Raw genomic sequence first — 27352 nt, 5'->3', positions numbered from 1 at the left:
GCCACAGGGGAGCTGGTAGGGCCTAGTGGTTTGGTCTAACTGCACCTGGACTCACTGGAGTCTATGTAACGAGGCGTGGATTTGCAATAAGAATCCCCTCTATGTCCTCTAAGGGAAGGAAAGGCTGGAAGACAGCGACCAGGCTGAGGCTCCCCTGCTGTTTGGAAGCCACAGGAGCCTGGCCTGAGATGCAGCCTCAGGAACGGCAGGACCTGGCTGGCAGAGGCTGGAGGCCAGGCCCGCTCAGTGGTTCCCGGGCTGGGAGGTCCTGTACTCTAGCCCCGCTGACATTCTGATTCCTGATGTGTAGACAAGGGATAATAATAACCCTTCCAGGTTAGTGTTAGGGTCAAAGACAATGATGTGAGGGGCTGGGCACAGAGGGGGGCCTGGTGAAAGGCGGCTTGAAGAAAGACTCACCTGTGATCCAACCATCCAAATAGGGCCATAATAATCTACCCATGACATGTCAGTCATGTTTCAATACAAAGTTATGACTTTCTACCAATGGATGGGTGCTTGTGCTGCCCTATTTGCTTAAAGATACAGAAAATGGTGTGTTTATGTGCCTGTATTTGATCAAGTCTGGTTTACACTAGAACAAAGCTTAAACTGAGTTTGGGGTGGGTGGAGGAGAAAGCTGGGGTATCACAGTTCTATGGGAGGTGGGCAGAGAATAAAAGATGATGGAAGGATCTTGGACTGTGTTGGCCTCTGACAGGTTCAAGGAATAGAATATTCCGGTAGTGCTTCCTTCTGCCCAAAGCAAAAGAAAGAACAAGCTCTTTTTGTTTTAAGGGATTTGCATAAAGGGTGGTCCTAGACTAGTAACAAGAGTGTAACTGGGGGCAGTGGTCTGGGCTGGTGCGCAGCTGGCCCCAGCTCAGCATGGACATGGACCACTGAGGTCACCTGGTGGCCTGAGGGATGGCATGCTGCGGGCAGCAGTGGGCAGCCAGGAGCCTGAGGGGCAGACAGGCTGCAGCTGGGACCAGGGGAGTGATTTCCCTTGGCAGCCATGCTAACAGCGTGTCATTGGCCTTAAGGCTTCTTAGGGTCAATGTAGGGAGGGGAGGAGCCCTGAGGGACCCCACCCCATGAGCAGCCTGGTTGTCCAGATGAATTGTTTTGGAGAGCTTTGTGGCCTGAGGAAGCTTACTCTCCCTCCAGACAAAACACTGGGGGGATTTATGGAAACACGCTGGTTGGAGTGGAGGTGAGAGCATGGGCTTGAATTGAGCTCCCTACCCCACCTCCCCACCCTTGGTTAGATGCAGACCCTGAAAAGACCAACTGCGATGAGTCCTCACCCTCCGAGCCTGGCTCCAGAAAAGACCTCAGATTACAGCTCATAGGTTCTGTCGGCTGAGAAAGGGGCCCCTAGGACTTGTGCTGCAGTGGGGCTGCTGTGGACACAACAGTTACAAGAGGTCACACGTGTCGTGCTCACTGCATATCAAGCTCTGCTCTGATTCATTTGTTCTTCCCAGCAGCCCCTGAACTATGTCCTCACTGTCCCCATTTTCACAGGCACAGAAAGGTCAACTGGCCAAGATCACACAGGTTTAAGTGGCAGAGCTGGGATTTGAACCCAGTCATGGGGGTTTAAGATCTTAAATTCTGCTTGGCACTCATTCACCTTGCAATTTATACCCAAAGGAAAAGAGTAACCAATATTTTTTCATACTAACCATCTGATTTGGTGACTTGTTATATTTATTCATTTTATCTTCAGTTCAGTTCAGTTCAGTCGCTCAGTCATGTCTGACTCTTTGTGACCCCATGAATTGCAGCACTCCAGGCCTCCCTGTCCATCACCAACTCCCGGAGTTCACTCAAACTCATGTCCATTGAATCAGTGATGCCATCCAGCCATCTCATCCTCCATCGTCCCCTTCTCCTCCTGCCCCCAATCCCTCCCAGCATCAGAGTCTTTTCCAATGAGTCAACTCTTCGCATGAGGTGGCCAAAGTCCTGGAGTTTCAGCTTTAGCATCATTCTTTCCAAAGAACACCCATGACCGATCTCCTTAGAATGGACTGCTTGGATCTCCTTGCAGTCCAAAGGACTAGCAAGAGTCTTCTCCAACACCACAGTTCAAAAGCATCAATTCTTCGGTGCTCAGCTTTCTTCACAGTCCAACTCTCACATCCATACATGACTACTGGAAAAACCATAGCCTTGACTAAATGGACCTTTGTTGGCAAAGTAATGTCTCTGCTGTTGAATGTGCTATCTAGGTTGGTCATAACTTTCCTTCCAAGGAGTAAGTGTCTTTTAATTTCATGGCTGCAATCACCATCTGCAGTGATTTTGGAGCCAAGAAAAATAAAGTCTGACACTGTTTCCACTGTTTCCCCGTCTATTTCCCATGAAGTGATGGGACCAGATGCCATGATCTTAGTTTTCTTAATGTTGAGGTTTAAGCCAACTTTTTCACTCTCCTCTTTTTTAGGGAGATTATTATTGTCATCCCCATTTTATAGATGATGAAACTAAGGCTCAGAGAGTACATTATGTAATTTAAACAAAGTCAGTTACTCCCTGACAGAGCCTGGATTTGAATACAGGTCTGTCTCCCTGCAAAGCTCAGCAGGTAGTAGATCCTCAGGAAATGCGGAGCCCCTTCCCACTTTTCTCAGGTCCAGGAATCATCTCCTGGCTCTTGTGTGTCCTGCTCTGGCTGAACCCACCAGAGGTTCTGCAACAACCAGACCACTTTCTGTTGGAAAGCCAGCCAGAAAATGTCAGAGAAAGTGTGGAGACTCTCGGGAGGGCTAATGGAACATAACTGTCCTCTTTCCACCCACCAGCCTCTCTACGGGGACCTTTGAGAGGAGACAGCCACACAGACAAGGACCACATGCATTGGCAGCCAGTACTGCCGCCCCCAACCAGGGTGGACAGCCAGGCGCCTGAGACTGCAGGAGAGAGGGGTCCCTCTTCTCTCCACTCACAGGAGAACTGAGAAACGCTGACTCTGTGATTTTTCCAAGAAGCTGGTCAGAGCCAGAGAATGGGAACATCTGTGCCACAGGCTCTGTTCTGGATGTGGCTCAGACCACAGTCTGAGGGAGCGTCAGCTGGAAAACCCTGCTTGGAGGAGGCCAGAGGAGCAAGGGTAGGGCAGCTGTCCCGGGAAACAGGGAGCCCAGGCCAGGCAAGGAGCAAGAGAAGGTCCCGAGGCTAGGGCACCACAGGGCTTCTCTATCAACTGTTTCTGCTAAAGGGCTGGGGGAAGCCCTGGGGATCCAACAGGTGGGCTTCAGGGCCACAGCTCACCCTCCCCAGACCCCTGGACCCAAGGCACCTCCCTCCCCTCTGCCTTTGGAGACAGGCCCATGCAGGCATCTCTCAGCTCCTCCCCCAGCCTGTCCATCAAGGCTGCAGGGAACATGCAGACCATTTGCCAACCATCCCTCTTCTGACCTTCCTTCTCCACTTGGTCTATTTTTCAAACTGAAATTTTCTTTTCTTAAAGATAATTTACTTACATGTTTCAAAATCAAAATGCTCTAAAAAGCCACATATTGAGAAACCTCGCTTCCACGTGTGGTCCATGCCCTCTCCCCTCAGCTGCCCTCTCATCAGTGCCAGGTAGTGGCTGCTCCACTGCACCTTCCTGTGCTCCATGATACAAAGCAAGTACATGCAGATTTATTTTCTATTTCTCCCACTCTCTTGGCTAGTGCACTGGGACGACCCAGAGGGATGGTATGGGGAGGGAGGAGGGAGGAGGGTTCAGGGTGGGGAACACATGTATACCTGTGGCAGATTCATTTTGATGTTTGGCAAAACTAATACAATTATGTAAAGTTTAAAAATAAAATAAAATTTAAAAAAAAAAACAACCTGACACAGATAGTGATAGAAAGTGCTCAAAAAAAAAAAAAAAAAAGGATATAATATGTTGTTCTGTATCTTACTATTTTTACTTAGGATATATTGGATATTTTTCTTTATCATTATTTTGAGAGCATCCTCATTTTTCCCAGCTGTATAGTATTCCCTCTTCTGTCTACCCCTTGGTTCATTAACCAGCATCTTCAACATGACCATGTGAGTTGTTTCCAATCTTTCCAATCTTATTTTCAAGTGAGATCTTGAGTCGGCCCTTGATTCTCACCAGGCTGCTCTGGTTAGAGAAAGTGGTGAGTGAGGAAAACACCCTATTTTCAACCCCCATCAGCTCACCAGAAACTCAGATCAGGGACAAGACTCATCTGTTATATGGTGGCAGAACTAGAACTAGAAACCAGATTTCTTGGGTTCTGCTTTCCATATTCCTCATGGTTCATCCCTAAGGGGACAGACCACAATGGTGGGACCACTGGACTGGAGGCAGGACCACATGTGACTGTGAACCCAGACGTGGATCCCAGATCTGCCTCTCTTTCTTACTCTGGGATTTCACTAAGCTATCAGGGAAGCCTGGGGAGGTCTATGCATGCTTGCTTTTCTTGATGAAAAATGAATCATTAGTCAATCTAAGAAAGAAATGGAGTTTTTTATTTGAGCTCAGCGGTAAAGAATCCACCTGCCAATGCAGGAGGTGCAGGTTCGATCCCAGAGTCAGGAAGATCCCCTAGAGAAGGAAATGGCAACCCACCTCAGTATTCTTGCCTGGAAAATCCCATGTACAGAGGAACTTGGCAGGCCACAGTTCATGGGGTCAAAAAAGTTGGATACAACTGAGAGAGTAAACAGCAACAAGGAGGAATATGACCCGATCGACAATCTTTCCAGAAGCTATGAAACTGCTCTGAAGAGGTAAGGGAGGAGGCCAGTATGTATGTGACTTCAGGGGTTCACGCAACCAAGCACATAGTTTTGGTGGAATGTTTCTGCTCTTCATGAGGAATAGATCCCTTAGTTAACGGTTTGAGTGCTTTTCTAGGTATGGGAAGATGCAAGAAACTGGGATCATAAAAATTTCTCTTGAGAAACTCTTGCTATCTGAGGTCCAGCTTTATAGATCACAGTGTCTCATACTGATGTTCGACCTAAATTCCTTCCAGGGTGGATTGTAGGCCAGTGACTATGGTGGCTAGCTACTTGATTCTTGTAGAACTGAACAGTGGGTGACATTTTTTATTTCACAGTCCTCTCCCTTTTTATCTTAATTTTGACCAGGATTTAGGAAGCATTTTATGGCCATTTTGTCACAGGTCACTAGGAATGTCTATTCCTGGTCATTCAAGTGCTATTACTCACCCAGTCCTGGTAACAGTAGCCTTAATCCTCTGGACCATCTGTCTTACAAGAATGTCAGCTCCAGGAAATGGTTCCTTTCTATCACTTCTTCCCATATCTAGAGTCACACTATTACAATCAAGGATCTTATAGACTATACATCAGGTCAATCATTTCAAGTCAACATTAATTTTTTACCAGAGGCTCAGTCACACATTTGGCAATGCAAGAAACAATAATCTTGTAAAATAGGCAGAATACAAATAATACAGCTGTGACATTAATAAGGTCATAAGTTGTGTTAATCTTCTAAGGAGTTATATGACTGGGGCCAGAAGAAGGAAAATTCACCTTTAAGGCTGAGCAGAGAGGTTGGTTAACACATACTGCAGATGCACAATGCACTCTAGAGGGGAGGGAGGAGATTCAAATGGACACAGAACAATTTTATCCTGAAATTTTTCATCTTGCCTTAAATATGAATTTTTTAGTCCTTCTTAAGATTTTCCCATGATAGGGACCACCTCCTGGGAGCCTGCCCCATTCATCCCACCTGCCACTGGGTGAAGATCACATGACTTCATCCCAGTACAGGAGTGAGGGGCAGCAGTGGGTGTCCTTCCCCTCCCCTCCCCCAAAGCTCCTCTTGCCTGGCCCCTCTGGCCCTGGTGAAGCTACTATGCTGGGCTTTGAGGCTTTGTGGCTGAGAACATGAGAGGAAGAAGGTTTGGGGTGACTTCCTCACCACAGTTATACAAACGGCTGCTGGTGCCAATGCCAGCGTGCACATGGACACGCATGCTCATACCCAGGCAACATGCTGCACATGCACACAGGCACACAACTTTTAAAAAAAAAAAATGTTTTTGCCTGCGCTGAATGGCAGGTGGAACCTTAGTTCCCAGACCAAGTATAGAACCCACTCTCTCTGCAGTGGAAGCCAGGAGTCTCAACCAGTGGACTACCAGGGGAGTCCCTGGCGCAAACTATTAAAGAAAGACATCGAGGAGCTGGCAAGAGCCTTTTAAGAGTTATCTGATGGGATATTTGGCACTGGGGTGGGGCCCAAACTCTAGTTTTCCAGGGATGGTCCACTCCCTAAGGTCTAGCTCAGGTGAGGGCGGGAAGACAGTGGGAGGGACCCCACCAGGGACCCCACCCAGGGTCGGGTGGGTGAGGAGGGAAATCTGGTAGGCCTCTTCTGAGCTCTAGATAAATTTGGGTTAATTAGGATCTCTTGATTAGTGAGGAGGGGAGAAGGTATTGTTTTGTTTTGTTTTCCTTTATCTTAATATTGAGGTTAAAAAAGTACATTGTGATTGTGGAGAAGGGACGAGATTTTCTCTATGATTGACAGCAGGGGGCTGATGGGAACCAGAAGCACCTGGGAATAAGATATACATACTTATACATTCATACAGACCATCTTATTCATGAGTCTCAGAGAAGCAGGAAGCAGCAGAGAAAGCCACTGATAGAATCATACTAAGCCATAGAATCATACTTCTGTGTGCAGCAGTCACGGATGCAATTCCTTTCACTCTGGCAGAAGGAATTTCCACCCTTTGAAGTAACCCCGCTGGGAAAAAGAATGAAAAGAAACTTCCCCTTTAGTGAATAAGGATATTCACTAATTTTTGCCTTCCTGATCAGGGAAAAAAAATCCAGGCTAACATCACCTTTAAGGCTGCAGGGGCCACACTCTTCTCCCTGCAGAGGCAGGACCTGCACTTTTGATCACTGAGGCGGGAGGGCCACATCACTGCCCCCCACCAACACTGCAGACAGGTGTCTTCAAGACCCTGGGGTTCTCTGCCAGCTCCTACTTCGATGTCCAGAAAGTAATTGGGATGGAAGTCATCACAACTTCCTCTAAGAAGCCCTCTAGGCAGTGGGTGTTTAGTGAACCTGCAAAAATTCTGGAGCCAATCTCAGGTGGGGCTGAGCACCGGATGGGGCCCAGGGACCCAAAGTCGCTGCTTCAAGACTCCCACCCACTGGGAATTATTGACCTCCTTTTAACTTAAAAACAAGCCGACTCATTAGAAAAGACCCTGATGATGGGGAAGATTGAAGGCAGGAGGAGAAGGGGGTGACAGGGGATGAAATGGTTAGATGGCATCACTGACTTAATGGACATGCATTTGAGCAAGCTCCGGGAGATGGTGAAGGACAGGGAAGCATGGTATGCTACAGTCCATGGAGGTCGCAAAGAGTCGGACACAATTGAGAGACTGAACAACAATAATACTCTAAACCCCCTCCACTGGGAAAAATGGGGTCCAATTCCTAGCTACCCACACTCACCCCACTCCACACATCTGTACCAACTAAGACACAGCCAGGGTGACAGACAACCAGAGCCTCCAGAGGCCCAGGGTGTGCACAGCTGCACAGAGGGCTGTGTGCTGTGGAGTCAGCACCTTAGGAGGTGAGAGGGCAGAGGAGGAAGGAGTCTCAGGTCCTGATGGATCAGAAGAAGGAAGATGGAGAGTGGTGATCAGGACACAGGAGACGAGAAACCAAGGAAGAACAGAAAAGGGACAAAAAGCAGAATATGTAGAAAAGATGGAACAACACAAGAAAGAGGCAAAACAGAATTATGGGCAAGCACACGAGACAGAAGGGAGACAGAGAAGAAGGAGGGAAGGGAACGGGAAAGAGCAAGATGAATGGGAAAGGATGTGAGAAGGGAGAGAGGGAGCCAGGAAGAGGACATCAGAGGACGACTGAGCTTGGTGAAGATGCCTCCACTGACAATAAGAGGGAACCGGGGGGCCTGGTGCAGAGCCTCAGAAGCTGATAAAAAAAGCGGCGGGCCAAGTCCACCAGGTCCACCACGTAAATCAGCAGATTGACGGCAGTCAGGACGGCCACAGCCAGTCGCTGGTCCCAGGTGCACATGTAGGAACTGAGTTTATCATGGCAGCTCACGTCACTGGACCTCTGGGGCTGCCCGCCGAACTCCCCGTTGAACTGGTAGAGCGGCCAGAGGACCACAGCAGAGGCATAGAGGAGGGCGGAGAGCAGGGTCAGCCCCAAATGCACAAGGGGGACGGGGACAGGCAGCCTGTTGTCCCAGTTGTACCAGTTCAGCAGGAGGGTCACGGCTGACAGGAGGAAGCAGATGGAATACACGGCCACGCACCACTCCAGGGCCGGCTGGTGCACGTACAGATGGGGGCTGCTGATGAAGGCGAAGATGACACAGGCCACGAAGATCTCCAGCCTGTGAAGCAGGCCTGGCAAGGTGAGTACAGAGCAGGAGAACTCTCCAGACCAGGCGCAGGTCCAGACCACTTCAGTGGCATAAGCCACAGATGCAAGGCTGGAAAAGGCAGTGACCGCAATGGCGTGGTCACCGAAGGGGCTGTGAGGCAGCAACTGGATGCAGGCGGTGGCAAAGACGATGGAGCCTGAGAGACATAAGAAGGTGGCACAGGAGGCGCTGGTGATGAGAAAGCCATCCCAGGAGAGGTGGAGGCGAGACTGAAGCCCACACAACTCGACTATGAGGATGATGAGGGTCACGATGAAGCAGAAGCACCAGACAAATATGGACCAGTTACCTGCAGCCACCTGCAAAGTGCTCACACCAGCCACCAGGGAGAAGGCCACGCAGGTGGAGAGCAGCTGCAGCAGGCGGAGAAAGTAGCCCATGATGATGGTCAGAGAGCCCAGGCCTGAGGACGATCCTGTGGAGGTCCTGATGGTTGTGCAGGCCTAGGTCATCGTTACGGCAGTGGTCTTTGCTGACACCCACCAGAAAAAGATCCAGCTCTGGAGTCAAGACGCCTGGAAAAGGCTCAGGGCCCTGTGAGGGCCGAGGCTCAGGATCTGCGGAGTTGGAACCAGTGGCTCAGACACTCGGGTGACAGCACAGCCGCTGCAGAATGTTTCTCCCACATCAGCCTTGGCCTTGTCAGGAGACTTGTCTTATCTCAAACCTTATAGCCATGTTTGGTCTGGCCTCAAACCATGAATATTTTCTCTGAGCTGTGTACCTTTATCTATGGAGACAGAAGTTAGGCTGGTCCTTATCTGCAATCCCAACCCTTCAAGGCTATGAAAATTGAAAAAAAGAATTTTGAAAAAACTCATTTGGTAACAAGTTTTGACCTGAACAAACATGAGACAATTTATGTTCAAAAGTTCAGTTGCAGAAACACTCCTGTATCTGATTACAAGGTGCTTTCAGACCCCAGTGAGTGTGATATCTCACAGAGTAGATGCACCATGTCACCTACCTGAAGCTGAAAAATTCGGAATTCTGGAGCAGACCCAAAGGTTTCAGAAATGGGATATTGGATTGTACTGCTAACCACATTTTACAGATGAGAAAACTGAAGCTGGGTGGTTAAGTATTTCCCTGAGGTTGTCCCGTAGATAGGAGTGGGAAATCCAGATGAAAATGCCAAAGCTGTAGGTTTGAGCGCTTTGCTCTACAGTTCAGCAGGTCAGCTAGAGTGGGAGCCCAAGACCAAAGCTCGTGGCTCTGAGATCCAGGACACACCTTCAGCGCCATGGCCTCCTTCCACAGCAACCTGGAGACATGTGTCCTGGCCTGTCCTCCCAGGAGCCATCACTGGAAGGAGCTGCCATCTGAGAGGACACAGCTCCACCCGGAAGAGGGCAGCTTCAGAGATTAACAGGGAGGAGCCATGGGGTGAGAGCAAGGCCATGGGGACAAGATGACATGGGAAATAGGAACTGTTCTGAATCCCCTCCCCTGCATTTTGCCTTCCCATGTGACTCTTCCTCACTGGGGCCGGGAGACTCCAACCCAGCATTCCAAGGTGGAGTGTCCTGGAGGAACCACAGAATAAATTAACATAATGTTTAGCTTTTAAGCTCCAAAACTGTCATTCAGATGCGAGTCTGAAAATATCTAGAAGTAGTCCTACCTGAGTGAGGATTCTCCTGGCCTGGGAGACTGGTTAGCAGCTTCCAAGCTGGGAAGAAGGGATTGGAAATGAACAAGGATGCTGTATCTGATTCTGATGTGAAGTCTTTCAGGGCATCCCAGGGAGCGGGTGGGGATGGACGGATGACTGGCCCCCTTTTAAGGGCAGGAGCTGAAAGAGGAGGCACCTGCTGGACCCCTAGGAGGGGACAGCCCTGAGAAGGCACCCAGGACTGGAGTGGGGCCTGGGGTGACAGACTGGGGATGAGTTGGGTGGGGACGGGTGCGGATCCCAGGGTCCCAGTGGCCCTGAGGCAGCCCAGTAGGTGTCTTCTGACCTAGAAGGGATGCAGGCATGGAGGAGGGGCCTGGACTGGAACTGAGACAGGAGAACAGAGTCCTGAAGGGGTTTCAGGGCTGTGACAGGGACATGTGGCCAGAGTGGCAGGGACCCTGGAGACCACGGAATTCCCCAGGTCACCTGCCCAAGACAGTCCTGCCAGCCAGCGCTGCAGTCCTGCTCACACAGGGGCTCCTCCAGGGTCCAGTGTGTGGCTGGAGTGAGGCCTCTCCCAGCCCACCCCCTCCTCAGGGACTGCTGCCCTGTTTCCAAGGGACTATTTGCTGAGAGGCCCCCAGGGCGGAAGGGCCAGCAGCCTGAGCCCCAGCCAGCTTCCTGCCATCAGGGGCCTAGTCACCTTTGCTGATAATAAACCCTGGGACAAGCTGAGGCTGGAAAGAGAAACACAGAGCAAACCTGAGAACCTCCCTGGACTCCCAAAGCTCCTTGAGCCCCATTGCAGGGGAGCCCTGGAGCCTGCTGGCCTCCCAGTGGGCACTGCCAGGGTGGAGGATGGGCACTGGCGTGAGGGCTGATGGGGGTATCTGTCCCCAAAGCTGTTCCCAACTTATCTCAACAAAATGACCCTGCAATTTACATCTAAAGCTAAAATACAACTTTAAGTTAAGTTCAGTCGCTCAGTCATGTCCAACTCTTTGCGACCCCATGAATCGCAGCCCGCCAGGCCTCCCTGTCCATCACCAACTCCCGGAGTTCACTCAAACTCATGTCCATTGAGTCGGTAATGCCATCCAGCCATCTCATCCTCTGTCGTCCCCTTCTCCTCTTTCCCCCAATCCCTCCCAGCATCAGAGTTTTTTTCAATGAGTCAACTCTTCACATCAGGTGGCCAAAGTATTGGAGTTTCAGCTTTAGCATCAGTCCTTCCAAAGAACACCCAGGACTGATCTCCTTTAGGATGGACTGGTTGGATCTCCTTGCAGTCCAAGGGACTCTCAGGAGTCTTCTCCAACACCACAGTTCAAAAATATCAATTCTTCAGTGCTCAGCTTTCTTCACAGTCCAACTCTCACATCCATACATGACCACTGGAAAAACCATAGCCTTGACTAGACAGACTTTTGTTGGCAAAGTAACATCTCTCTGTTGAATATGCTATCTAGGTTGGTCATAACTTTCCTTCCAAGGAGTAAGCGTCTTTTAATATCATGGATGCAATCACCATCTACAGTGATTTTGGAGCCCCGAAAAATAAAGTCTGCCACTGTTTCCACTGTTTCCCCATCTATTTCCCATGAAGTGATGGGACGAGAGGCCATGATCTTCGTTTTCTGAATGTTGAGCTTTAAGCCAACTTTTTCACTCTCCACTTTCACTTTCATCAAGAGGCTTTTTAGTTCCTCTTCACTTTCTGCCATAAGGATGGTGTCATCTGCATATCTGAGGTTATTGATATTTCTCCCGGCAATCTTGATTCCAGCTTGTGCTTCTTCCAGCCCAGTGTTTCTCATGATGTACTCTGCATATAAGTTAAATAAGCAGGGTGACAATATACAGCCTTGATGTACTACTTTTCCTGTTTGGAACCAGGCTGTTGTTCCATGTTCAGTTCTAGCTGTTGCTTCCTGACCTGCATATAGGTTTCTCAAGAGGCAGGTCAGGTGGTCTGGTATTCTCATCTCTTTAGATCCATTTAATAGCACAGAGGGAGGACTTGGGCAGGAGAGGCATGGTGGTTCCTTCTGTGTGACCCTGGGTCAGGTCTTTGCCCTCTCTGGGCCTCAGTTACCCCACCTGGAAAGCAAGAGGTTTGTCTGAGTCTCCCCAGCAGCCCCTCGTCCACTCTAATCTGTGAGCCTGGACATGGTGCCCCAGAGAGATCACAGCCTGGATGTGGCTGAGCCCTGCCTGCCCAGCAGCCAGGCGTGTGGACTGGAAGACAGGGAGCCAGGAAGGTCATGGCTGGGACAAAGGAAGGAAGGAGGAGGTGCCGGAAGGACAGAGAAGGAAGAAGGAAGATGGACACCAGAGTGACAAGACTAAGACATCTCATAACTGGATGATCCTGTCCATTTACTCATCAGAGCCTCAGGTTCCCCATCTGTGCACTGGGCTTATAACCTACTATGTGTCATTTAAATGAATAGAAGCACGTGAAGGACTCCTCAGAGGGTCTCTGACAGGGCACTCTCAATCCATGCCCCCTACCTGTTCCCCTCCCCGCCCCCCTCACAGAGGACCTGGAAGGCCCTGGCTCCCTCTGGACATCAGCACATGCAGCTTAATTTGCTGCAGATCAGGGGCTGCAAACCAGCTTGCACTGCAGGTGGACTCTTGATGTGTTCAGTTTTCCATCACAGTATTTTTATGAAGAAATGATGTAGAATCACTAGTATTACTATTTCTTTCCCTAAGGGCTTGGAAGCGGCAGTGTTTTAATTTCACATGAAAATTCAGACTCCCAGCTCCTTTGGAAGCCTCAGGAGGTCTGGTGTCACCGGGCTGTGTGTCCTTGAGGGGCTGGGGGGCGCTGGAGCTGATGTGGCTATGCTCTCTATATTGTTTTCCATTCATATCTTCATGTAGTTTTCTATATTTCTCTTCTTCTCCTGTATAATTGACATAAAGCAAGTCTATGATCATCTCACATGTCCTGATTTCTTCTCCTGGGCATGACCAGGCTTCCTGCCTGCTCACAGGAACGTCCACCCCTCCATCCAGGGAGCATCTGTGTCCTCAACCTCATGTACAGTCTTCAAGATGTTTCACATGTTCTGAAATAAGTAGACATGTGTGTACATAAATGCACATGTTTGTAGGGCATATCTGTATCTTTTTTTCCATTTTATACACATGAGAGTGTGTCATGCACAGGGCCTCCTTCTTTTCTACCCCGGCAGCTGCCTCTGTCCTCTCCAGGGGCCCTAGTCCTCTCCATCCCCTTTACTTATTTCCTTCCCTCCTGGCTTCTGTGGGCGTTTGGACTGACTCCCCTTCTCTAGATCAGTGGACCCTCCCCTGTGAGTCTCAGACACTGGGGGACACAGGAAATAACAAGGGGACCTGCATGTGACTACCATGCTCTAGAGTAGGTCAGCTAGCTTTTCTGGTAATTTATAAAAATATGAGAGACTATATTTTCCAATTCTTTATTTATTTTTATTTCTTAGGGCTGTTGCATAAGGTTACCATGAGCTTGGTGGTTTAATACAAGAAAGATTTATTCTCTCATAGTTCTGGAGGTCAGAAGTCTGAAATCAAGGTTTCAGCAGGGCTGTGCTGCCTGTGATGCTCCAAGAGGGTCCGCCCTTGCCTCCTTTAGCTTCTGAAGACCCCTTATCTTGTAGCCCCACCCCCAACTCCATCTCTGTCTTCATGTGCTTATCTTCTCTCAACTCTGTGTGTGTAAATCTCTGCGTCCTTTCTCTCGTAAAGACACCAGTCACTGGACTGTGGTCCCACCCTCCATCCAGGATGATTTCCATCCCCAAATCTTTAGTTAAGTATGTTTGCATCACCATGCTTCTATATAAGGCCATGATCTGAGGTTCTGAGGAGACATGAGTTTCAGGAGGACCCTCTTCAACCCATTACAGTTCTCTCTCCTATCTTCCTGTCTTTTTTTCACCATGTCTTTTTCTAATGTGTTTATCATTAGTGTATTTGTTTATCAAAGTGTATTGGTTTGCTGAGTATTTCATATTGGTGTGTATTCACTGGAGTTCCTGGGACTCACAGCAGGTTGATCCCTCACGTACTTTGTCATTAAACTGTGAGCCCCCTTTTACAGGACTTGCTTTTCTGGGAGGGTCCTGACACCTTTGTTGAAAGCTTCACCCAGAATAACTGCATTTGCTTCTGCTCAGGACCCTCCAGGCCAAACACCTGTTGGGTGCCAATTGTGTTAATTTCCAGGTTGGCATTGTTTGACCTCAGATGTCATGTATATTTGGGCCCATTTCACTGGAAATGACAGTGTTCTTGCCTGGAGAATCCCAGGGACGGGGGAGCCTGGTGGGCCACCGTCTATGGGGTCGCACAGAGTTGGACACGACTGAAGTGACTTAGCAGCAGCAGCACTGGAAATGAAGACTTAGATTTTGCTTCTCTTGTGGAGACTTAAAAAAAAAAATCCAAAACTCCTGTCAAGGTGGGTATTAGCCTTGACCTTTCCACTTGCTGAAGGGCATGGTTTTCCTTGTCTACTCTAGCTCTGAGGTTGTGAACAATGTGGTCCTGGCTTTAGGGAAGTGTCTCAGCTCCAACTCATTACTTTCTGCCACCCCAAACCTCATTCCTGACCCAGGTGGGCATATAGACCAGCCTCCAGTTGGCCAGGGTCAATTCTCTCTTCTCCCTCCTCCCACACACAAGCAGCAGTCACATCCACTCTGCCAATGAAACTTCATGAGATCCTTGAGCAAATCATATAACCCAAAACTCTTCCTCACTTATTTGCTTTGTTAACCTTTTTATATGTCCTTTAAGATTTGACTTTTAATCACCTCCTCCAGGAGGTCTTCCTTGATTCCAACAACTCCATCTCTGATTGCTTCCAGAGTGACACTTCTGTGAAGTAACCTGATGTGGCAGCTCCTGGGTTTCACGTGAGCACAACAGGTGAGGTGGGAGGAAGGGAGGTGTTGCAGGAGCAGCAGACAGGACTCAGTGTAGATGGACCTGGACGCCAGATACACAAGTAGGATTTTAGCTGTAAGTGATGAGGCCTCGCTGACATTCTCTAAGGAGGGGCTGATCCATCAGAGGCCCACTCTGGAACTGACACGCTGGCTGTAGGGGGAAAATGGGGTGGAGGCTGGCCAAGAAGCTGGGCGGCCAGTTTGGAGGCTGATTGTACAGTCCACATATGGGATGATGGGCCTTGAGCAAAGACACTTCAGGGGTGGAAGGCAAGGGCAGATTTATGAAATATTTGAGAGCAAACATTCAAATGGTCTTGATGAGGGGAGGGGCCATGATTACTGACACTTGATCCCCCAAGGACAGCTGTAACCTCACCTCTCCCTTCTGCTCTCTTAACATCTCAGGCTCCATCCCAGGTGCTCCCAGCGCCCCGACCCTCCCTCTGGGCACCACCCACTGAGTATGCTCTGGGAAGGGAGGCTAAGAAAGGGAGAACCAGCCAGAGCATCAAGGAGGCAGCCTGGGCTCGTGCCTCCTCATTTCCTTGAGGCCCCTCCAGATAACACGTGCTGTTCCTCCACCTGCACCCGAGGCCCGGCTCCTGTGCTTCTAGAGGGAGGAAGTTTATTAAGAAATGGCTCTCTGCCCACAATTCACCAGGAACCATTCTCTGGAGTGATGGTCCCCCTGCTCCTCAGCCTCCCATCCCTCCTTTTCTCCCTCCTCCTCCTCCTGTCCCATTGTCTGAGGGTCTCAGGTCCTCAGGGCTCCAGCCTCGACCACCTCTTCTCTGTGCACCTTCTAGTCCTTATCCAGTCAGATGGCTTTAAGTGTTCTAGGCATTAGACAGAGAGCAGAGAATGGAACCAATAGTTTCTTCCCTCATGAACCCTACTTATCTAGATGGATAATATGCAAACCAATATATAATAGCATGTTATCTGGTAATAAATATAATGACAAGGGGAAAACAGGTGAAGAGGCAGTTATTGGAATGTGGGGAGTAGATAAGACTGCTCCATGGATATGACATTTAAGAAGATGCTGAATGAAGTAAATAGGCTGAATGATGACAACTTCGCAATTCCTGCCTCCAGAGCTAATCTCTGCTGAGTGCTAGAGTCTTATCCAGCTACCCCCTGAGTGCTCTCTCTGAATCATGTATGGTACCTCACACTCAACATGTCCAATCCCACCTCTTGAAACTCCCGGCCCCAAAACATGCTGATCCTTCCTCATCTTTCTCATTCAGTCAATGGCAGCACCTTCACAGATGCTTTTCACAAAATACTTGTGAATCCATCCTCTCTTTTCTTCATTTCTAGAGTCACCACCTGGTCCAGATCCATCCATCCCCTCACTCCGTCTCCTGCCATACTGCTGCTGCTGCTGCTATGTCGCTTCAGTCGTGTTCGACTTTGTGCGACCCCAGAGACGGCAGCTCACCAGGCTCCCCCGTCCTTAGGATTCTCCAGGCAAGAACACTGGAGTGGGTTGCCATTTCCTTCTCCAATGCATGAAAGTGAAAAGTGAAAGTGAAGTTGCTCAGTCGTGTCCAACTCTTAGCGACCCCATGGACTGCAGCCCACCAGGCTCTTCCACCCATGGGATTTTCCAGGCAAGAGTACTGGAGTGGGGTGCCATTGCCTTCTCCAGCCATAAGCTTCCTGCTAATGACTCTGTCTCCATTCTTTACCTCAATGTCTACTTTGGAGTGAACTTAACTAAGAACACTTTTCAGGCTTCTCTTTGCTCCCTCAGGATGAAACGCACATTCCAAAATATCACCTCCAAAGCCCTGCAAGCTCACACCTCTTTCTACCTCTCTTGCCTCTTTGCCTCCCTCCCTCCAGCCACTGAGAACTTCTCCCAATTCCTCTTGGTCATCTCAGGGCCTTTCCACTGACATGTCTACACGTCCCCCAACCCTGAACTGAGACCAGAGTTCAGCCTGGAACATGGCAGTCCTGTGCTCAGTCAATGATACTCTAAGCCTCAGTTTCATCACCCAGAAAATAGAGATTATTAGCACCTGCTTTTAGACATGATGGGCTCTTGATTAGACCTGCAGAGAACATCTCTGGCAACTTCAGCTCAGACCAGAAAGGCAGGAGCTAGGCAGCCAGGGCACAGCCAAGGGCAGCTGGTCCAGGTACCATGGTCATTGGAAGCACACACTGGATGCTATTGCAGGCCTGGATTGTGAGGCTATAAGGTAATATTCATAAGCCTATATTATAAAGTCATATTCATTCAACAAATACTGCTTGTGTCAGCCCAGTTCAGTGCTGGGAATATAGTCATGAGTGAAAGAGGCAAATGCTCTACCTGGTGCATCTATATTGTAGTGTTTATGTTTGAAGCCTCAGAGTTTACTTGAAGCTGAATGTAGAGTTTTGCATTCTATTTTACAATAGGTCATAATAATATACACATAACATATCAGGCCTGTTTCAACAAAAAAATAACAGCTTCCTACAAATGGACTGGGGACTCTGTCCCCCTATTTGTTTGATGACACAAAATCCTGTTTCCTTATATGCCTATAAGGAGCAACTTCTTGACACCAAGAACAAAGCTTAAAACAAGTTTGTGGAGAGGGAATAGGAGAAAGCAGGGGTGCCAGGGTCCTGTGGTGGGGGGCAGAGGTTGAGATGATGGAGGGATCTGGGTCTCTGCCAGCCTCTGCAGGGTCCAGGAACAGAATATTCTGGAATCCCTCCTTCTGCCTGAAGCACCAGAAAGAAACACAAGCTCTTTCTTCTTAGGGATTAGCATAAGGAGTGGCCCCAGCTTAGCAACGAGAGCATTACTGGGGGCAGTGTCTGGGCTGATGGGCAGCTGGCCCTGGCTCAGCAGGGACGTGGACCACTGCAGTCACCTGCTGGCCTGAGGGATGGCGTGCTGTGGGCAGCGGTGGGCAGCTGGGAGCCCGAGGGGCAAGCAGGCTGCAGCTGGGACCAGGGGAGTGCCTTCCCTTGGCTGTAGTGCTGAGAGGGCGTCATTTGTCCTAAGGTTTGTCAGGGTCAATGTAGGGAGGGGAGGATGCCCAGAGGGAGCCCCACTCCATGAGCTGCCCAAATGGATGGTTTCTGAGAACTTTGTTGCCTGAGGAAGCTCACTCTTCTTCCAGACAAAGCACTGGAGGGATTTATGGAAACAGATGCTGGTTGGACTGGGGGTGAGGAGATGGGCTTGAACGGAGCTCCCGTCATCACCTCCCAACCCCTGGTCAGAAGCAGATTCAGAAAAGAATCTCACCAGCCCAGCCTGGCTCCAAAAGAGACCTCAGATTACAACTCACAGGTTCTGTCGGCTGAGAAAGGGACCCTGAGGACTTGGGCTGCAGGGGGGCTGCGGTGGACACAACAGTTACAAGAGGTCACACGTGTTGCGCTCACTGCAGGTTGAGCTCTGCTCTGATTCATTTGTTCCTCCCTGCAGCCCCTGAACTATGCACTCTGTGTCCCCATTTTCACAGGCACAGAAAGGTCAACTGGCCAAGATCACACAGACAGGAAGTGGCAGAGCTGGGATTTGAGCCTGGATACTTGGTTCAAGACCTTAAACTCTCCCTGGATTTGGCATTGTACCTGAGACCCAAGAGGAATGGAGTAGCCATTTGTGCAGCAACAACACTCTGACTAGGTGACTTATTTCTATTTCATCTTCAGAGATATATTTATTGTCATCCCCATTTTATAGATGTTGAACTGAGGCCCCAAAACTACATTATATCTTTTGCTCAAGGTTACACAGTTACTCCTCGTCAGAGCCTGGAATTCAAGTCTGGCTTCCTGCAAAACTCAGCAGGTACTAGAACCTCAGGAACGGCTGAGCCCCTTCCCTCTTCTCTTGGGTCCAGAAATAATCTCCGGGCTCCTGTTTGTCCTGATCTAACTGCAATGCCCCAAGCAGAGGTCCTGCAGCAGTGCCCTCATCTCAGCCAGACCACTTCCTGTTGACAAGCCAGCCAGAAAATGCCAGAGAGAGCATGGAGACCTTAGACACTGCCTTCTCCTCAGCTCATCTGCCTCCCTACACCCACCTTGAGACAGGAGACAAACACAGAGACAAGGGCCAGGATTGGCATCCTGCACTGGTTCCCAGGGCAGATAACCAGGTGCCTGATGCCCCAGGAGAGAAGAAATCCTCTTCTCTCCACTCAAAGGTAAATTAGGGAAGGCTATCTCCATGATTATTCCAAGAAGCTGCTCCAGAGCCAGAGAATGGGAACATCTGTGCCCCGGGCTCTGATCTGGATGCGGCTCAGGCCACAGTCTTAGGGAGTGGGGCCGTCAGCTGGAGTCACGCTGCCTGGAGGAGGCTCTGGCTAGCCGGCTGAGGAGGGAGCCTCTGGCCACTGCCTCGGGAGACAGAGAGTCCAGGCCAAGCAGGGAGCAAGGGTAGGGCCTGAGGCTTGGGCACCGTGGGGCTTCTCCATCAACTGTATGTGCTATAGGGCTGGGGGAGTCCTGGTCATAGCAGGTGGGCTTGGGGGCCACAGCTCCCCCTCCCCAGCCACTGGACCCAAGGCACCTCCCTTCCCTCTGCCTTTGGAGACAGGCTTGGGTGGGCATCTCTCAGCTCCTCCCCTAGACTGTCCATCAGAGTTGCAGGGAACATGGAAACCATCTGCCAACTATCCCTCCCCTGACCCTTCTTCTCCAGTTGGTATAGTTTTCAAACTTAAATTTTATTTTCTTGAAAAGGTAATATATTTGCATGGTTCAAAATAAAAATATTCTTTTAAAAGCCATATATTGAGAAGCCTCACTTCTCCCTGTGGCTCCATCTACTCTCTCTTCAGTTCCTCTTCCTGATTAAGACCAGGCATCTTTTCCACTGAACTCATGGGGGTCCTTTCTGTGTTTCTTGACGCAAACCAATCATCTACAGATATCTTTATTTTTATTTGTATTTCTCTCCCTATTATACATTTTAAAATAGCATATTATATATCTTACTGTTTTTACTCTGTATAAACTGGAGATATTTCCTTCTCATTATTTGAGAGCATCCTCATTTTTCCCAGCTGTTTAGTATTCCTTCTTCTGTCTACACCATAGTTTATTAACCACCACCCTAAAGATGAGCATATGAATCACTTCCAGTCGTTCCAGTCTTATTTTCAAATGAGATCTTGAGTGGGAGTTTGATTCAAGCCAGATTGCTCTGGTTAGAGAAAATAGGAGTGGGCCAACACCCTACTTGCAACCCTACCATCTCACTAGAAACCAAGGTCTCCAGAGGACATAGCTTAAAAACCATGATTTTAGCCTAATTTGCCTATTTTATAAATGGGAAACTGGAGCTCAGATCAATGATGAGACTCATCCATGCTCATGAGTTATCCTGTGGCAGAACTGAAACAAGAAACCAGATCTCTTGGGCTCTGCTCTCCATGCAACTCATGGTTCATCTCCAGGGAGACCAGACCAGGGCTCTGGAGCCACTTGACTGGAGGCAGGACCACATGTGACTATGGACCAAGCTGTGGACCCCAATCTACCTCTTTCTCACTCTGGGTTTCCATTTCCTCTTCTACTATTTCGGATCAGACCCTTTGTACCCCCAGCAGAAAAGATCAGGGAAAGACAGCGTTGGGAAGGACTGGGGTCTCTGGCACCCCTCCCCCATCTAGCAGATGAGGAAACTGACTCAGAAGCAGTGACTGCCCTCCTCAGGGGGACGGAGCAGGTTATGCAGAATGAGGGTGGATGGGGCAGAATCCCAGCCTGGAGGATGCTGCGGCCACACTTGTCACAAGCAGCGTGGGGCCATGGATGGACAGCCAGCCTGGGGACAGGACACCTGGGTCCTGACTCTGACTCTGCCACACACAGGGTGACTCAGGACAAGTCCTACCCCTCCCTCGGGTCCAGCTGCTCGTCCTCTATAATGAGAGCGTTGGACTAAGCAGAGGACCTTTACACTCTCTTTTGAGCTCCACAGTGAGGGGACTGTGACAAATAACTCTTGACCCCCCAGCAGGGGGGATGGAGCAGCCGCCCTCATGAACCATGAGGCTTGGACAGTGAGCCCCTCAGGTGGGCCCACCCTGGGTGATTCTTTTACTAAAGCACAGAGACATTTCCATTCTCCTGGGAAGTGAGGTCCCAGGGCTGTGTTCCATTTGATTCAGGAAATATAAGAATATGATACTCCTGCACGAAAACTTGGGTGTATCAATGTGTTTGTCAATGAAAAATTAGTCAATAGTCAACTTAAGAAAGAAATAAAGTTTTATTGGAGCCAACCTGATGAGTATAACTGGGGAGACATTCTCTCAGGAAGCTCTGAGACCTGTCCTGGAGAAGTAAGAAGGAGGGCAGGATGTATGTGATTTGGGGACACACAGCTTGGCATAGGTTACTGCTCTTCATGAGGACCAGATATCTTGGGTAATGGTTTTAGTGCTTTTCTGTATATGGGAAGATGCAAGAAACTGGGCTCATAAAAAAATTCTTCTGAAAATATCTAACTATCTGAGGTCTGGTTCTCACACTTGTCCCAGAGCACAAAGTACTTTATTCTGATTTTCACTCTGAATTCCTTCCAGGGTGGATTGTAGATCAGTGACTGCAGTGGCTAATGACTTGTTTCTCTTTTTCAAAAGCATATATTTTTATTTATGTATGTGGCTAGGCTGGGTCCTAGTTGCAGTATGTGCGATCTGCATAAACCTGCTCCAAGAGTACTGGAGTGGATAGCCTATCCCTTCTCCCGGGGATCTTCCCGCCATAGGAATCGAACCAGGGTCTCCTGCATTGTAGGCGGGTTCAAGTAGCCTAGTTATCTTATTTTTTTTCATCATTGACTCAAGAAACAAGAATCTTGTAAAATGGGCAGAACACAAGTAATACATCTAGTGACGTCATTAAGGTCGTAAGTAAGTAAGCAGTGTTATCTTCTAAGAAGTTCCATGGCTTCAGCTAGAAAAATTGATCTCTATGGTGGAGGAGATATTTCTGCTCTTTAGGATGTCAGATTAATGCACAATGCACACTAGCAAGGAAAGAAGAGGCCCAAATGGGCAGAGAAACATTTTATTTGCAAATTTTTCTTCTCTTGCCTTAAAATAAAAATTTTATTTCATTCTCTCTTAAGATTTGCCTGCATTAGGATGACCTTCTGGGAGCCCTCCCCCTGCACCCCGCTACCAATGGGTGAAGATCACAGGCTTCATCCCAGGACAGGAGTGAGGGGCAGCAGAGGGGGGTCTTTCCCCTCCCCTCCCTCGCAGCTCTGCTTGCCAGCCCCTCTGGTCCTGGTGACGCCAGGATGCTGGGCTCTGAGGCTTTGTAATTGATGACAGGAGACTTGTGGGACCTTCACAGCCACCAGTTACTGTAAAGGCCTGCTGATCTCAGTGCAGGGGAGAACAGGGGCACACACACATGTACACACAGTGCACTGAGCACGCACACAAGCACACACCTTTATAGCGAGGCATCCAGATGCTGTCACGGCCCCTTTAAGAGCTAGGGGACAGGATACTGGGCACTGGGGTGGGGCCCAACATCTAGTGTCACAGGCTGGGCCACACCCCCAGGCTCTAGTCCAGGCCTGGGTGGGGAGTCAGTGGGAGGGGCTCCCAGAGACCTCTGTTTGGGTGAGGGTGGGAATTGATTGGGACTCCTCTGAGCTCTAGGCAAATTTGCTGCAAGTAGAGTGGAGGATTTTGTTTTGTTTTCTTTCTTTTCTTTCATGTTTATACTGAGGTTGAAAAGGTTATTATGCACGTGGGAGAATAGAAAAAACCATTCTCTATGATTGATAGCAGTGCTGATAGGAATAAGAAACTCCAGAAAAATTTTTTAAATTGTGCACATTTATATAGTTCAAATTATGCCTGAGTCCCAGAGAAGCAGGAAGCAACATCAAAAAGCAACTGACACAGAAAAACACATGTATGTGTCCCCTCACACCCAACAATACAGTTTCTTTGACAACAGAAGCAGCAACCCCCAGCCCCTACAAACCACCCACCCAAGAATATCTGAAACTTTCTTTTGAAGAACAAAGTCACTCAGTAATTTTTGGCCCCCAGAACAGAAGGAAAAAAAGGAAAAACAAAACAAAACACTCAGACAGGTTGGCAGTGTCCATGCTCTTCTCCCTGCAGAGGCAGGATCTGCTGTTTTGATCACTGAGTCAGGGGGACCACATCACTGCCCTTCACAAACACTGCAGACAGGTGTCTTCAAGACCCTGGGGATCTTCACCAGCTTTTTTTTTTTTTTTGATTCCCCAGAGAGTAGTTGGGGTGGAAGTCATTTACCCTTGGCTTCCTCCAAGATGCCCTCTAAGCAACGGATGTTTAGTGAGCCTGCAAAAATTCTGGAGCCAATCTCCTGGAGGACTGAGCACTAAGTGGGGCCCAGGAACCCAGAGTATCTCATGCAAGAATCTCGCCCACTAAAGATTATTGACCTTCAGAGGTTTTTTTTTAACTTAGAGGGGAGGTGCACTATACAGTTGCTCCATTGGGAGAAAAAAAGCCCAATCCCTTCCTACCTGCCCACATCCCGTAAACTCTCCCAGCCACACCAGTAAGGCACTGCCAGGGGGACAGACACGCTTTGGCAATGAGGCCCCTCAGGAGGCCCAGCGTGTGATCAGCTGCACAGAGGGCTGTGTGCTATGGAGTCAGCACCTCAGGAGGCGGGAGGGGGCTGTGGGCAGAGAAGGAAGGGGTCTCAGGTCCTGATGGATCAGAAGATGGAAAATGGGGCGAGGTGGTCAGGACACAGGAGACAAGAAAACTAAGGACGATCAGAAAAGGGCCAAAAAGCAGAAAATGAAGGAAAAATGAGAGAAGCAAGAGAAAGAGACAAAACAGAAATTGAGCAACCAAGGAAACCAGGAAGGAGACAGAGCAGCAGGAGGGAAGGGAACAGAAAAGAGAGTGAGATGCATGGGGAAGGATGGGAGGAGGGAGAGAGCAATCCAGGAAGAGGGCATCAGAGGATGTCAGAGTTCACTGAGGATACCTCCTGTGAGCAGAGGATCAGGAGTCCCTGGGCTGGTCCTCAGTCCCTACAGAGACCTGGCAAGCCCAGTACCCCAGGTCGGCCACATAAACCAGCAGGTTGACGGCTGTCAGGATGGCCACAGCCAGGCGCTGGTCCCAGGCGCACATGTCATAGGTGAGCTCGTCCCTGCAGTCCCCATCACTGGACCTCTGGGGCTGCCCGCCGAATTCCTCGCTGAACTGGTAGAGTGGCCAGAGGACCAGAGCACTGATATAGAGGAGGACAGAGAGCAGGCTGAGCACTAGCTGGAAAATGGAGAAGGGCCCGGGCGGCATGTATTCCCATTCAGCCAGGCCCAGCAGGAGGACCACAGCTGCCAGGATGAAGCAGATGGAGTACACGGCCACACACCACTCCAGGGCCGGCTGGTGCAGGTACAGGGAGGTGTTGCTGAGGAAGGCAAAGATGGCACCGGCCACAAAGGTCTCCAGCACCTTCAGCAGGGCTCGCTTGGTATTCTTATAGAAGAAGATCTCTGTGAGCTCATAACAGTCCCATATCCTGGCCACTTCTATGACATACAGCACAGATGCAATGCAGGAGAAAGCAGTGGCGGCGATGGCCCGGTCCCGGTAAGGACCATAAGGCACGAACTGAACGTAGGTGATGGAGTAGATGATGGAGGCTGAGAGGCAGATGAGGGCAGCATAACAGGCATAGGTGACAGAGATGTTGTACCAGAGGAAAGGAAATTCAGAATCGGCCCTGCATAACTCGATTATGTAGATGAGGAAGGTCATGGCGAAACAGACGCACCAGAAGGACATGGACCAGTTTCCTATGGCCCCTCTCGAAATGCCAATGTCAGCCACAAGCGAGAAGGCCATGCAGGTGGAGAAGAGCTGCGGCAGGCGGAGGCAGCAGCACACGACAAACAGGTCACCATCGCTTGGGGATGTCGACCGGGTGGGCATGGTGCTGTGATGGTCAGGCAGGTCACGGTCACCAGTACAGCAGTGGTCTTCCCTGAGGACCCACCAGAGAAAGATCCAGTTCTGGAGGTAGATTGTGTCAGATGCCTGGAAAAGGCTTAGGGCCCTGTGAGGGCTGAGGCTCAGGACCTGTGGAGTTGGAACCTATGGCTCAGACACTCGGGTAAGAGCACAGCCTCTCCAAATGGTTCTCCCCACCCATCACCCTTGGCCTTGTCAGGAGCCTTATCTTATCCCAAACCTCACAGCTGGGTTGGGTCAGGCCTCAACCATGAACATTTTTCATATCTCTTTGTGCTGCGTGCCATTATCTATAGAGACACAAGGTAGGAAGGTCCTTATCTGCAACCCCAAACCTTCAAGCTTCTGTAAACTGAACAAGAATTATTTTAAATTCATTTGGTAGCAAAATTTGACCTGAACAAATCTGGGACAATTTATGATCTTCATTTATTTTATGTATTATGAGTGCTTAAAAAAGCAGTTGTAGAAACACTGATGTATTTGATTACAAGGAACTTCTAGACCCCAGTGGGATGTTATGTCATATAGAATAGATGCACCAGGTCACTTGTCTGAAACTGAAAAATTCTGAAATCTGGAGCATATCTTACCCAAGGGTTTCAGAAAAGAGACTGTGGATTATACTGCTAACCCCGTTTTATAGATGAGAAAACTAAGGCTCAAGGAATCAAATGCCTTCTCCTAAGGTGGCATGCACAACCAGGAAGAGGGAACTCAGAAAACACAGCTAAAGTTGTGGGTTTGAGCACTTTGCTCTATAGCCCACATGTCAGCAGGGTCCATGGGTAAGAGGCCAGAACCAAAGCTCGGGGCTCTGGGACCCAGGATCCACCTTCACAGCCCTTGGCCTCCTTCCATACCAAGCTGAAGACTCATATGTCCCGGCCGCTCCTCCCTGCAGCATCACTAGAAGGACCTACCATTTGAGGGACACAGCCCCACCCAGAAGAGGGCACCTTCAGAGGTGAACAGGGAGGAGCCATGGGTTGAGAGCGAGGCCATGGGGACAAGATGACATGGGAAGTAGGAAGTGGTCTAAATTCCCACTCCCCCACCCCCACACACACACAATTTTACCTTAACATGTGACTCTTCCCCACTGGGGAAAGGAGACCCTCACCCAGCCTGACTCTGGGGTGGCGTCATGAGGAACCACAGAATAAGTTGACATCATGTTTGATTTTTTAGCTTCAAAGCTGCCATCCAGGTAAGAGTCCAGAAAAATCTAGAAAGTAGTCCTACCTGAGTGAGGATTTTCCTGGCTTGGGGTCTGGCTAGCAGCTTCCAAGCTGGGAAGAAGGGATTGGAAATGAATAAAGATGCTGTGTCTGATGCTGATGAGGAGCCTTTCAGAGCATCCCAGGGAGGGGGTGGGATGGACAGATGGTCGGCCCCTTTTTAAGAGCAGGAGCTGAAAGAGGAGGCCCCTGCAGGACCCCTGGGAGGGGACAGCCCTGAGAATGCATCCGGGACTGGGGCAGGGGTGAGAGGGGGCAGAGTGGAGATGACGGGGGGATCCCAGGGTCCCAGTGGCCCTGAGAAAACCCAGTAAGTGTCCTCTGACCCAGAAGGGATGCAGGCATGGAGCCAACATTCCCATGGAGGAGGGGCCTGGTCTGGAACTGAGACAAGAGAACAGGGGCCTGAAGGGGTTTCAGGGCTGTGACAGGGACACGTGGCCAGAGTGGCAAGGACCCTGGAGACCATGGAATTGCCCAGGTCACCTGCCCAAGACAGTTCTGCCAGCCAGGGCTACCATCCTGCTCACACAGCAGTTCCTCCAGGGTCCAGTGTGGGCAGAGTGATGCCCCTCCCAGTCCGCCCCTCCTCAGGGACAGTTGCCCTGTTTCCAAGGAACTATTTGCTGAGAGGCCCATTGGGCTGAAGGGCCAGCACCCTCAGCCCCAGCCAGCTTCCTGCCATCAGGGGCCTTGTCTCCTTTGCTAATAATGAACCCTAGGAAAGGCCATGGCTTGACAATGAAGCAGACAGGAACGTGGAAGTTCTGGAGACGGAGGCACTGTTGTGGTTGTGTGAGCCATCCAGGGAGGCTCTATGCCTTTCTCTTCTAAACAACTATTTACTGTATGTTCACTGTGTGCCACGCACTGCAGATCCCACAGCAAAACCCAATTCCTGCCCTGAACGAGCACCTGAATCAATGCAAAGACATTCTGTCTAGAGCAGGTGAGCAGAGGAGAGTCAAGGACTCTTGAGGACTTTTCGGAGAACTCTCCAGCTGAGCAGAGATTGAAATTCTCTGTGCAAGTGCAGAGAGCAGGGCAAGTGGACTTTGCATTCCCTAAGGAATGAAAGC

General features: G+C 49.7%; 2 protein-coding genes across 2 annotated transcripts; both read right to left on the bottom strand.

Moving 5' to 3' along the window:
* Positions 1-5366: 5366 nt before the first annotated feature.
* On the bottom strand, positions 5367-9718 carry LOC112580864 (myeloid-associated differentiation marker). The gene is made up of 2 exons (XM_044932998.2): positions 9707-9718; positions 5367-8916 (listed from the first exon to the last, which is right to left on the bottom strand). Exons 1-2 carry the CDS (start codon positions 9716-9718, stop codon positions 7912-7914), a joined length of 1017 nt encoding a protein of 338 aa, XP_044788933.2. The 3' UTR covers positions 5367-7911.
* Positions 9719-22792: 13074 nt separating this feature from the next.
* LOC123465198 (myeloid-associated differentiation marker-like) lies at positions 22793-25139 on the bottom strand. The gene has a single exon (XM_045163718.1). The coding sequence runs from the start codon at positions 24991-24993 to the stop codon at positions 24055-24057; it is 939 nt and encodes a 312-aa protein (XP_045019653.1). The 5' UTR covers positions 24994-25139; the 3' UTR covers positions 22793-24054.
* Positions 25140-27352: the final 2213 nt, after the last annotated feature.

The sequence above is a fragment of the Bubalus bubalis genome, chromosome 20 (genome assembly GCF_019923935.1).
Source record: "Bubalus bubalis isolate 160015118507 breed Murrah chromosome 20, NDDB_SH_1, whole genome shotgun sequence".
NCBI lineage: Eukaryota > Metazoa > Chordata > Mammalia > Artiodactyla > Bovidae > Bubalus > Bubalus bubalis.
Note: the sequence above shows the minus strand (reverse complement) of the source record. Positions and strands in the feature narration are given on the sequence as shown.

What these genes read in the sequence shown, in the direction of transcription:
- LOC123465198 (XM_045163718.1), bottom strand. Translation starts at nt 24,993, where the DNA reads ATGCCCACCCGGTCGACATCCCCAAGCGATGGTGACCTGTTTGTCGTG.